Source organism: Arvicanthis niloticus, chromosome 6 (assembly GCF_011762505.2).
Source record: "Arvicanthis niloticus isolate mArvNil1 chromosome 6, mArvNil1.pat.X, whole genome shotgun sequence".
Taxonomy (NCBI): Eukaryota; Metazoa; Chordata; class Mammalia; order Rodentia; family Muridae; genus Arvicanthis; species Arvicanthis niloticus.
Window position 1 is genome coordinate 2,096,158 of NC_047663.1, and position 12,621 is coordinate 2,108,778.

At 50.2% G+C, this 12,621-nt stretch overlaps 1 protein-coding gene and 1 long non-coding RNA gene across 2 annotated transcripts; one reads left to right on the forward strand and one right to left on the reverse strand.

The window, feature by feature from the left end:
• Window positions 1-633: 633 nt before the first annotated feature.
• On the forward strand, window positions 634-3,507 carry Actg1 (actin gamma 1). The gene is made up of 6 exons (XM_034506136.3): window positions 634-780; window positions 1,100-1,228; window positions 1,320-1,559; window positions 1,846-2,284; window positions 2,378-2,559; window positions 2,663-3,507. Exons 2-6 carry the CDS (start codon window positions 1,106-1,108, stop codon window positions 2,804-2,806), a joined length of 1,128 nt encoding a protein of 375 aa, XP_034362027.1. The 5' UTR covers window positions 634-780; window positions 1,100-1,105; the 3' UTR covers window positions 2,807-3,507.
• Window positions 3,508-5,435: 1,928 nt separating this feature from the next.
• On the reverse strand, window positions 5,436-12,616 carry LOC143442579 (uncharacterized). The gene is made up of 3 exons (XR_013110836.1): window positions 11,489-12,616; window positions 7,475-7,661; window positions 5,436-6,274 (listed from the first exon to the last, which is right to left on the reverse strand). It is a non-coding gene; the product is annotated as an uncharacterized LOC143442579 (long non-coding RNA).
• Between the last annotated feature and the right edge of the window lie 5 nt (window positions 12,617-12,621).

Genomic DNA, 12,621 nt, shown 5'->3' on the forward strand with positions numbered 1-12,621 from the left:
ACTCTCCCTGCCTCAGTTTCCCTACAATGTCCCCCCGCCCCGGAGACCAGCATAACACAATGCCCACTCGCACCACCACCTCCAATGATGATACCCAACCCCGTGACGACCCCTCGTCCAGTCGCCTACGCGGACTTGGCTGTAGTGGGAGAACTGGTGACCCCCGACCACGTGACTGGGATGCGATGGCCGCTCCCCGGACCCCCGGGGACCCTGCCAGCCCGGCCCGAGCCTGGCACGGGCTGCGACGCCCCCGTTTCACACGGAGCCTGTAGGGGAAGCTCCTGAGGGCGTGCGGGGCGCAGAATTCACAGAGGGGCGGGGGCCACGGGACTCACCCCAGGTCGGGGCGCCGCCCGCCCCGGGCTTGGCAGTTTCGGGGCGCAGCGCGGGCCCTCCCTGCTGCGCGACAGTCCCGGGGCAGGACAGGGCAGGGCCGATCGCACCCACGCCACTCGCCGAGACCCCCGCGGGCGAGAGCCAGGCCTCCCGTGGTCGCGAGCGCGCGCGGGGGCGGCGCGGGCGGGGCCGTTGGCGGCGGCGCGGGCTAGGGGCGGGCGGGGCCGGGCCCCACGTGTCCCTGGCGGGCGGGCCAATGGGCGCCCGGCTTTTGGAAAGATCGCCATATATGGACATGTTCTGGGGCCGCGCGCGCCTCCGCCCGCGCGCGCGGCCCGCTCCCGCTTAAATAGCGGCGGGGGAGGCCGCGGTCGGTCTCACTCTCCGCCGCCGGCTTCCACTGCGCGTCTTTCCGCTGCTCCGTCGCCCCGTCCTCCGCCGGTAAGCGGCCCGCTGGCCTCGCTCCCCGGGCCCGGCCTAGTGACCCACTGTGGCTGCTGCTTCTCCTCGCTCGCCCCGCGGCGGAGCCCAGGGCGCCTGGCGGGGGCGGGTGCGCCCGGGTCTGCAGCCGCCGCTCGGGACCGGCTGGGGGCAGGGCGGGGCCCGGCGCAGTGCGCAGCCCCTCCGCGCCGCGGCGGAACGGGGGCTGCCGGTTGCCGACGGTTACGCGGCCTCTGGAGCCACCCTGGGGACGGGGGGTGGGGAGCCGCGCTTGCCCGGGGTGGCTCGGCTGCGCTGATTCCGTGGCTTCCTTGCTCAGATCGCAATGGAAGAAGAAATTGCCGCACTCGTCATTGACAATGGCTCCGGCATGTGCAAAGCTGGCTTTGCTGGCGACGATGCACCCAGGGCCGTGTTCCCTTCCATCGTCGGGCGTCCCCGACACCAGGTTAGTGGAGAGGGACGGACTTCCTTGTGTTCTCTCTGGGTCCCGGGTGCGGGGTGGGTGGGGCGAGTCTGACCGGCCTTGTCTCTCGCAGGGTGTCATGGTGGGCATGGGCCAGAAAGACTCCTACGTGGGTGACGAGGCCCAGAGCAAGAGAGGTATCCTCACCCTGAAGTACCCCATCGAGCACGGCATCGTCACCAACTGGGACGACATGGAGAAGATCTGGCACCACACCTTCTACAATGAGCTGCGTGTGGCCCCTGAGGAGCACCCGGTGCTTCTGACGGAGGCCCCCCTGAACCCCAAAGCTAACAGAGAGAAGATGACGCAGGTATGTTTGAGCCCGGGCCTCGCCTACCCGAGTGTGACGAGTCATTTTCTGTTCTGCCTCATTTCTTGACATTCAAGCGTTTCTTTGGTGTTTCCAGGGTTCTGTTCCTCCTCTCCTGGCATTTCCTCCCTGAAGCCTCCAGGTTTCTGTTTGCGTTTCTGCTTGCGTTCTGTTCTTTTTTTTTTTTTTTCTTCACACATCACATTTGTGGCATGCAGCATGTAGGGTGTGGGTGGCTCTGGGTCCTTGCTACTCACTCACTGAGGTGTTCTTTGTCTTTCTGCAGATAATGTTTGAAACCTTCAATACCCCAGCCATGTACGTGGCCATTCAGGCGGTGCTGTCCTTGTATGCATCTGGGCGCACCACTGGCATTGTCATGGACTCTGGTGACGGGGTCACACACACCGTGCCCATCTACGAGGGCTACGCCCTTCCCCACGCCATCTTGCGTCTGGACCTGGCTGGCCGGGACCTGACAGACTACCTCATGAAGATCCTGACTGAACGGGGCTACAGCTTTACCACCACTGCTGAGAGGGAAATTGTTCGTGACATAAAGGAGAAGCTGTGCTATGTTGCCCTGGATTTTGAGCAAGAAATGGCTACTGCTGCATCATCTTCCTCCTTGGAGAAGAGTTATGAGCTGCCTGATGGGCAGGTGATCACCATTGGCAATGAGCGGTTCCGGTGCCCAGAGGCTCTCTTCCAGCCTTCCTTCCTGGGTAGGTGTCCAGATAGATTAAGGAACCCTGGGGCTCTTAACTCAGAAGGGATGGGACACAGAACATAGTGTCTAAATGAGATCTGTCCCCTAGGCATGGAGTCCTGTGGCATCCACGAGACCACCTTCAACTCCATCATGAAGTGTGATGTGGACATCCGTAAAGATCTGTATGCCAATACAGTGCTGTCTGGTGGTACCACCATGTATCCAGGCATTGCTGACAGGATGCAGAAGGAGATCACAGCCCTAGCACCCAGCACAATGAAGATTAAGGTGAGTGGCTGCCACCCAGCCTGCAGCAGGCTTCGGACCTGTGGTTGGGACGTGGGACCCACAGGAAGGACATGAGTGCTCACTCAGTGTTTTCCCTCTGCAGATCATTGCTCCCCCTGAGCGCAAGTACTCTGTCTGGATCGGCGGCTCCATCCTGGCCTCACTGTCCACCTTCCAGCAGATGTGGATCAGCAAGCAGGAGTATGACGAGTCGGGCCCCTCCATCGTCCACCGCAAATGCTTCTAGATGGACTGAGCAGGTGCCAGGCATCTGCTGCATGAGCTGATTCTGAAGTATCGATTTGCCCAGGCAAATGTACACACCTCATGCCAGCCTCACGAAACTGGAATAAGCCTTTGAAAAGAAATCTGTCCTTGAAGCTTGTATCTGATATCAGCACTGGATCGTAGGACTTGTTGCTGATTTTTGACCTTGTATTCAAGTTAACTGTTCCCTTGGTATATGTTTAATACCCTGTGCATATCTTGATTTAGTCCTTAGTTCATGTGGCTCGGTCACTTGGTGGCTGAGGAGAGCGCGCTGTGGATAGAAATCCCCAGCCTGGTGGATCTTGTGAGCACCACGTAGTGATCTGTGCAGGGCATTAACCGACAGCAGACTTCCAGGGTTTCCCGAGGCTGGCAAGGGTTCCTGAACCAGTTACCACCCCTTTTTGCCAGTCTAACAGGGTGGGAAAGTCCGAGCCTTAGGACCCAGTTTCTGTTCTGGTTTTTTCCCTCCTGACCACCATGGGTTGTTACTTGCCTTGAGTTGGGAACGTTTGCATCGACACCTGTAAATGTATTCATCCTTTTAATTTATGTAAGGTTTTTTGTACTCAATTCTTTAAGAAATGACAAATTTTGGTTTTCTACTGTTCAGTGAGAACATTAGGCCCCAGCAACACGTCATTGTGTAAAGAAAAATAAAAGTGCTGCAGTAACTGACCCACTGTCTTCCTGTTTGGGCAGGGCTGCATAGGGTGGTGTTTGGAAAAAGTTGTCTGGTTGCCTGGCAGTGGAAGGCCTTCCATTGGTAAGGAAGCCTGGGGACTGTAGGTGTCAACTTAGCAGACTGTACCCCCAACTTAGAGCCAGCCATGCTTGGAGCAGGTTGTTTGAATCCATCACTGCTGCCTGTCATTACTGAAAGTTTCTCATGGTGAGGAATTAGGTCACATGTCAACATGCAAACCCTCAATGAAAGGCCTTTTGTGTGGGAGAAGGTGAGGAAGACCAGCAGAACCAGCTGGTGCACAAGGTTGGCAGTTCCTCAGTTACCAAGTCAAGGAATCAACTCTTCCTCTCCAGATGAGGAAAATTGCTCAAGAATGTAGCAATGGTATCCCCGATACCAAGGTAACCTAGAAAAGGAGGGGAGCCTTTAAATGGCAATGAAACATTCAGGCAAAAAGGAATGAGACTCCCATCTGGAAAGACTGGTTATCCGAAGATGACGCCGTTAGCACACGGTACAGGGTGAGGGCAATGGTATTGACTGCTTCCTGTGAACAGTGGAGTCTCCAGACTCAGGGCTAGAGATACATTTTAATACTGATGGGTGGGAGTGCTTGCCAGGCCCTAGTCTGGTTCCCCAGAACCATTCCCCTTAGCAACTCAAGTGGAAGTGACAGGATCAGGAGTTCAACGGTCTTTTTTATATATACAGTAAATTCAGGCCTTCCTGAGACCCTGTATTAAAAATCAATAAGGTGGGGGGTGTTGGGACTGGAGAGTGGCTAAGAGCAGGTAGTGCTCGTGCAGAGGACCTAGTTCCCAGTACCTGTAACTCTAGTTCCAGAGGACCCCATGCCCTTTTCTGGCCTCTGGGCTCCTGCAAGAAATTCACCTAGGTGCATGCATATAAATTCACCTAGGCAAACACATCAACAAAAAAACATTCAAAGAACTGGGTGTGGTTGTACTTGGGAGGCAGGGGCAGGTGGGTCTCTGAATTTGAGGCCAGAGTAAATTCCGGGCCAGCTAGGGCTACATAGACTGAAAAAACAAAATGCCAGGCAGTGGCCACACACCTTTGATCCCAGCCCTCTGGAGACAGAGGGAGGTGGATCTGAGTTGGAGGTCAGCCCCTGGTCAACAGACTGAGTTCTGGACAGCCAGGGCTACATGGAGAAGCAATTCCTAGAAATAAATACATTTTAAAACATTTAAAAATCTACCGTTGCAGACTAAAGGGTCTAGACACAGCTAAGCAGCAACATGAAGAGGTACTGAGGCCCCAGACCCTAAGACTTTCACCTTCAACACCAACCCTGGCTCACACTCTTGCTTCTGGGACTCCAGTTTGGCTAAATGTCCCTGGCCTGCACCTTGGACCATCTGCCTGATAGTGGTGTGCTGAGTGGCTAGGTCAGCTCCGGCTGCCGGAATGTCTGGGACATTCCTCAGGGCACCTGAGGAGGAAGGCAGGGCAAAGTATAGTATAGACAGACAGACAGACAGATAAGACTGGATGAACTGGAACCTCTGAAGTGGACTCTATATCCAAAATCCAGAAAATGAAATTCATCTGATCCTTTTCAGGCCTGGAGCGCTGGCTTTGGTGCCAGCTCATCCACAGCCAGCCCTCACTGCCTGCTGGTTTCAATGTAGATCTTTCCTGCCAGCTCCAGACTAGCTCAAAGTCTGTGTTGATCATCCAATCTGTGTCCTGAGATTCACAGAGACCCAGGTCTGGTGTCACCATAACACCTGGCACAAAGCCAGCCTTGAATGTGTATTTGTAAGATGGAAGACAGGACATGGTCACATCAAGGCATTTTATTTATTTATTTATTTATTTATTTATTTATTTATTTATTTATTATTTTGGTTTTTTGAGACAGGGTTTCTCTGTATAGCCCTGGCTGTCCTGGAACTCACTCTGTAGACCAGGCTGGCCTCGAACTCAGAAATCCACCTGCCTCTGCTTCCCAAGTGCTGGGATTAAAGGCGTGCGCCACCACCGCCCGGCACATCAAGGCATTTTAAATTTTATTTAGTTTTATTTTGCAAAAGCAGACTACTAGCTCAGCAGGGATTGTTGAGTGCTCCTTAAAGAGGTGATCAATAGACTTGGGATACGGTGACCCTGAAAGATCCACGCTCTAACCCTTCACCAATATCGTGCTCAATACACCCTGTGCTCAAGCCTGTTATGTTCTCCTCCTCCCTCCTCTTCCTCTTCCTTCTCCTCCTCTTCCTCTTCCTCCTTCTCTTTCTCTCTATGTATGTATGTATGTATGTATGTATGTATGTATGTATGTATGTATTTACATTTTGCTATTTGTTTTTGAGTCAGGGTTTCTCTGTGTAGCCCTGGCTGTCCTGGAACTAACTTTGTAAAGGTTGGCCTCAAACTCAGAGATCTGCCTGCCTGTGCCTCCCTAGTGCTGGGGGTAAAGACGTGTGCCATTACTGCCCAGCATAAAAACTAGGTTCATATTGGTTGGAACAAAGTGAAAGGGGAGAAATTTGAGCTGTGGGTGATTGTTTTGCTGTTTGTTTCTTGGGACAGGATCTCACTGCAGCCCAGCTGACCTCAAACTTAACTGTCCTCGGTGTGTAGCCCAAAGTGGGCTTGAACTGGGTTCTCTCGCTTTGGCTCCTCTGGGACTACAGGCTGCAGCACCAGGCCAGGCTGTTTCATGGTGTGCGGGGGATGCATTCAGAACATTCAGAAGTCAGAGGCTGACGATTCTTCATCCCTCTATACCTTAAAAAAAAAAAAAGTTATTTATTTTATGTGTGTGAATACACTGTCACTGTCTTCAGACACACCAGAAGAAGGCATCAGATCCCATTACAGATGGTTGTGAGCCACCATGTAGTTACTGGGAATTGAACTCAGGACCTCTGGATGAGCAGTCAGAGGCTTTAACCACTGAGCCACTCCTCCAGCTATCTACTCCTTATTTTTATTCATTAACTCTGAGACAGGATTCTTACTGAGCTTGCAGCCCCTCAATTCCAATTCAACTGAACTGATTGGCCAGGCAAGCCCTGGGAATTCTAGTCTCTCCAGCACCTTCCCATGTGGGTTCTGGGTTCAATTCTTGCTCTGTGAGCACCTTCCTCATTGTGCCACCTCCTCAGTTTCCAGCTGCTTATTTCTGAGGTAGGTCTGTCTACCTGTCTGTCCTTCCTTCCTTCCTTGAGCCAGATTTGAAACAAGGTTCAGTACATACGGGCCAGGTCAATACTCAGGATTCCCAGAGTGTAACAGAGATAAGATCTTTCCATGTAGCCCAGACTGGCCGTCTTTCACTTGTGTATCATCTCCTGGATGCGTAGAGTAATCTCACTGACATTCCAGGGTGCTGTGCTGCACCAGGGTGGGTCGGCCCAATCCCAGCTTTCCTGTACACACGTGCGCATGCGCACGTGTGCTTGAGTCCTGTATGTGTGCTTATGTATCTAACTTTTCTCCAATCGTCCTTCATCACCTCAGTTAATCCCAAAGTCACGTGGGTGGTGTCCAGAGTGTTTTTGTTCCCGAACTGTGGTGTTTGCTTCTGAAAACACTCTGGGGTCTACAGGGTTTCAAATAACCAGACTCAGGTCAAATAACCGGACTCGGGCTGGCTTCTGACTTGAACTTGCTGCGGAAGTAAGAATGACCTTGAGCTTCCCGCCTCAGCTTTCCAAGTGCAGGTTCATAAGCGTGCACTACAATACTCAGCTAAGATATTTATGTGAATAGGAGGGGGGAGGGGAGAGAAAGAGTGGGGGAGGGGGAGGAGAGGGAGATAGACAGTGAGAGAGGAGAGAGAGTGCATGAGAGAGAGAGAGAGAGAGAGAGAGAGAGAGAGAGAGAGAGAGAGAGAGAGAGAGAGACAGAGACAGAGAGAGAGAGAGAGAGAGAGAGAGAGAGAGAGAGAGAGAGCATACAAACGTGTGTTACGTGTCTTCTTACTTGTTTGACAGGATCCCTTTGTTGCTGGTCTTTGCATATGCTTCTGGGGATTCTCCTGTCCCACCTTCGGAGCCCGTATAGACTCATAGGGCTGCATATGGCTGTAGAGGGTTCTGGAAATCCAAACTCAGGCCTTCAAGTTTGTGCAGTGAGCACTTGATCCACTGAGCCATGTCCTCAGCCAAAACTGTAAAACCATTTATTGTTATGAGTATGTGTGTATGCTTGTCCGTGTGTCCGTGTGCCTGCCGGAGCCTGTATAAGACAGAAGAGGGCAGCGGGTTCCCCAGAATTGGAGTTCAAGACAGTTGTGAGCCTCTACGTGGGTGCTTTTAAAATTCTGGTAAATGACCATAACAAAATTGGATTTTTTTTTTTGAGATTTATTTATTTATTTTAGATATGTGAGTACACTGTAGCTGTCTTCAGATATACCAGAAGAGGGCATCAGACCCTATTACAGATGGCTGTGAGCCACCATGAGGTTGCTGGGAATTAGAACTCAAGACCTGGGTTTATCAACAGAGGGCACATGCAGTGTATACACATACATGCAGGCAAACACTCGTACATATAAAATGAAAATAAGTTTAATGTTTTGTTTTAGACATGGTCTCTCCCTATAGCCCTGGATACCCTGGCTTGAACATTTTTTTTTCGTTATTAAATGTATGGAACATTTATGTAGGCTAGAGAGATGGCTCAGAATTTAAGGGGGTTTGATCTTGCAGAGGGCTTAAGTTCATTTCCCAGCACCCACATGGCAGCTCACAACTTGACACCCTCTTCTGACTTTCTGAGGCTCTTGCACCTGTATGGTGCACACACATTCAAGTACATACACATAAAATAATTAAGTAAATATTATGTTTAAATTATGTGTGTGTTTTCTTTTATGAATGCACATGTGTACTGGTATCTACAGAGGCCAGAAGAGAACATCAGATTCCCTGGACTTATGGGAGTTTTAAATCACCATGCAGGTGCCGGAAATAATCAAACCCTGATACTCGTTTTGTTTATGTGTATATGTACATATATGTGTGTGTGTGTGTCTATACATACGTATATACATACATATACACAGACACATCAGAAAAAGGCATCAGATCCCATTACAGATGGTTGTGAGCCTCCATGTGGTTGCTGGGAATTGAACTCAGGACCTCTGGAAGAGCAGTCAATGCTCTTAACCTCTGAGCCATCTCTCTAGCCCCAGATATTCGGGTTTTATTTAAATCATCATTTTAGATTTATTTATTTTAGTATTTTGCTTGTTTGTATTTCTGTGCATGTTGTGTGCCTGGTGCCTACAGAGGTCAGAAGAGAACATTAGAGCTCACGGAACTGGGATTATAAATGGTTGTGAACTACCACGTGGGTGCGCGGAATCCAACCCAAGTTCTTCGTAAGATCAACGAGCGTTCTTAACTGAGCCAAATTTCCAGCCCTAGAGCTGCTATTTATTCGTACGAAAGCATAAAGATCTTCCAATGTGTTTAGGGCCCATTGCTCAGTAGATGGGTACTGGTGCTCCCTCCTGGGTGCTCCCTCCTGGGTGCTCCCTCCTGGGTGCTCCCTCCTAGCTTCCATGCTGATGCTAATGGCTGAGACCTCATGCTCACATCTCCTGTGTACTGTGACTCCAGAAATGGCTGCCCTGGAAGGTCTGCAGCAAACCCTGACTTATGGATTCTACCCAGGCCTCCCAGGAAATACCTGACATTACTCTATAGAAACTAGAAACCCAGCCCAGGGAGCACCTCAGAACTCAGGCAGCAGAACCAACCCAAACAGAGGTCAAGGCCATCTATGTCCCATGGGGTTTGGATGAACGGTGTGGAGGGTTCTAGGGCTCCCAGGGTGTGGAAGGGCAGTTCAGGAATCCCTGGTGCTTGGATGCCATGGTTCAGACAAGTCTCCCCCCAAGGCCTTGAGTATCCTGGATGGATGCTGGGTCCTCCCAGCTGACAGAAACAGGAGATCTAGCTTAGAGTATCTCTGTGTGTATTTACCCTGTGTATCTGCACATATACCAGTGTTCCCCTGTGTGCAGTTCTGTTATGTAAGCCCTCCCTCCCTGCCCTCTTTTTACTTTACCCCCTCCCCCCAACAGGAAGTTCCAAATGCAGGTATAGTGGACGCAGTATGGGCCAAACTTGTGAATAATTTTACTGCCAGAGTCAACGTCTCTGCAGCTTCCTTTGCTGTTACACATTCCAGTAATTTTCAGCTTCTGAGGTTACTTCCCCTTAAGTGAGGTCAGTCCTCCCTTTCAGCAAGGAGGTGAGTGCATTTCCTGGTGCAGCCAGATTCTCCTGTTACTGTCTGAATTCCATCCTGGGATCCTGTCTCTTCTAAAAATGTATGCTTTCTGTCTGTTCTCTCTCTCTCTCTCTCTCTCTCTCTCTCTCTCTCTCTCTCTCTCTCTCTCTCTCTGTGTGTGTGTGTGTGTGTGTATGTGTGTGTTTGAAATATGGTTTTACTACATAGCCCAGGCTGGTCTTAACCATGTGATCGTCTGTTTCTGCCCAAGTGCTGGGATTATAGGTGTGTCCCACCATACCCAAGTTGTGGCATTATGACTCTCTTTTCTTGCATGTGTTTCTTTGTTTTAGTTTTTGTTTGGTACAGTGATGGCACCACACCAACCCAAAGCCTAGCCACTTGCTTCACAAGTGTTTTGCCATTAGGCCACATGTCCAGGCCCCTTGGCTGAGCTAGCTATAGTGTGAGACATTCATCATTACATCAGAACCCAGAGCACCTTCACACCCTACGCTGCTCACCTTTCGATCCATCCCTGTCTCCAGTCTTTCCTGCTGGTGGCTGTACAGTTTTGCCTTTTCTAGAATGCCCTATAAATGGAATTACATGGTGGGTGGCCTTTGCAACTGGCTTATTGCCCTGGAAAGTATACATCTAAGATTCCTCAGGCTCCAGGCCAACTTTAGTTCCTGGTTATCACAGTCCCTAGACCGGAAAAACCTGGGTGTGTTCCCCTACTGACTGAGGAGAACACCCCTCCAGCTTCTGATCATTACGAATAAACATCACTGAGGTTTTGTGTGGACATGTTTTCCAATAATTTGGGTAAAGCACCCAAGAGGGTTTTCTGAGTTGTGTGGCCAGACGTTTTTTGTCTTTGTCACAAATTGCCAAGTTGTTTCCCAAAACAGCTGAATGGACTGGTTCAGAGCCTTGCCACCGATGAATGAGAACCCTCGCTGTCCCGTGTTCTTGGGAGCACTCGCTATTGCTAAGTTTTGAACATTTTTATAGTAAAACACACATAGCTTAAGACTTGCTGTGCTGACCTCTCAGATAACGAATCATGCTGAGTTCAATTGCAAACCTGGACGCTGTTCTCTTTAACAGATGCCGTAGGCTCGGCTCTGTCAGCTTGAGGGTAGACGTGAGCCATGGACCTGCAGCTGGGAGCAGGGCCTGTAGCAGACCCTCTAAACTCTGCTCATGTCTGTAAACCCTGATAAACCAGTATAAATCCCTGGTCCCTACTTCCAGATAGTGCTTCAGTTTTAAAAATGACAGCAGGGCCCCACCCCAGGGCCACAGAATGTCTCAACCCAACCTAGCCATGAGACCAATCCTAGACTTTGAGCACAGGCAGAAGGAAATTAGATATGAGGTATGGAGTAACTAAGAAAGCCATATCCTACGAGTCAGAACGTCTCACCTCTTTGTGCTTCTCCGTCTTTGAGACTACGGATCCTTGGTTCCTGATGTACTGAATGCACTACCCAATCAATCCCCTATATCGTAAATGCAGGTAAATGATCTAAATGAACCCTGTCACCAAAGACGATACAGGAAGTCAGAAATAGAGGTACAAACCCATGATCCCAGTACCCAGGATGTCGAGGCAGGAGGATCAGAAGCTCAAGGTCATCTTTGGCTACATAGTGAGTTTGAGGCTAGTGAAGATGACCGGAGACTCTCAGATATCCCCTCAGCCCCTGCAAAATAATATTAGCAGGGTGTGATGACACATACCTTTAAGCCCACATGACACGCGGCAGGCAGATGCAGGTCCTGGTGCAGGTGGGTCTGTGAGTTTTCCAGGCCAGCCTGGTCTACACGGAGAGTTTCAGGACAATCATGGTTGCAAAGCAAGTTGGTTTTAACTGTGTACATAACAGGTGATTTCCGGCTCAGTCACTGTTCGCTGATGGACTGTTGGCCATTTTCTGGTTTGGCTTTACAAATAAAGCTGCTGACTGTCCCCAGGGTGGGGATGGCAAGTTGTGACCCCTACACCCAGTGCCTTTCTTTCTTAGGTAAACTGGGTGGAATTGCTGGATCACATGTACGTGGATATTTACTTTTCACTAACTGCACAGATGATCTCTCATTGTGAATGACACACCAGCAATGTCTGAGAGTTCATGTAGCCACACCCCTTACCATGAATCATATCACCAGTCACAGATATGGATGACATTTCAATGAGTCTGTCATCAACACTTTCCTTGTGATTAGTAATACAGGATATCTTTTTATTGTTAAAATGTATTAGCTTATTCTAAACATATTGTTATTAGGTTTTTTTTTTTTTTTTTGGTTTTTCAAGACAGGGTTTCTCTGTGTAGCCTTGGCTGTCCTGAAACTCACTCTGTAGACCAGGCTGGCCTCGAACTCAGAAAGCCGCCTGCCTCTGCCTCCCAAGTGCTGGGATTAAAGGCGTGCGCCACCACGCCCGGCCCTGTTATTAGGTTTTTTGAGACAGGGTTTCTCTATGTAGTCCTGGCTGTCCTGGAACTCACTCTGTAGACCAGGCTAGCCTTGAACTCAGAGGTCCACTTGTCTCTGTCTCCTGAGTGCTGGGATTAAAGGTGTGCACCATTATGCCCGGCCCAATTTACTTTATTTTTAATATGTGCATGTGTGTCTTTGGGTGGGCATGTGCACATGAGTGCAGATGCCTTCTGAGACAAGAGGAAACATTGACATTCTGAGCTAGAATTACAGGAGCATGTACCCTCCCTGACATACATCCTGGGAACTAAAGTCAGGTCTCCTGCATGTGCAGTGTGCATTGAGCCATCTCCCTGCTCCCTAAGCCTTTTCTTCTTTTCTTCTTCTCCTTCTCCTCCTCCTCCTCCTCTTCTCCTCCTCCTCTCCTTCTC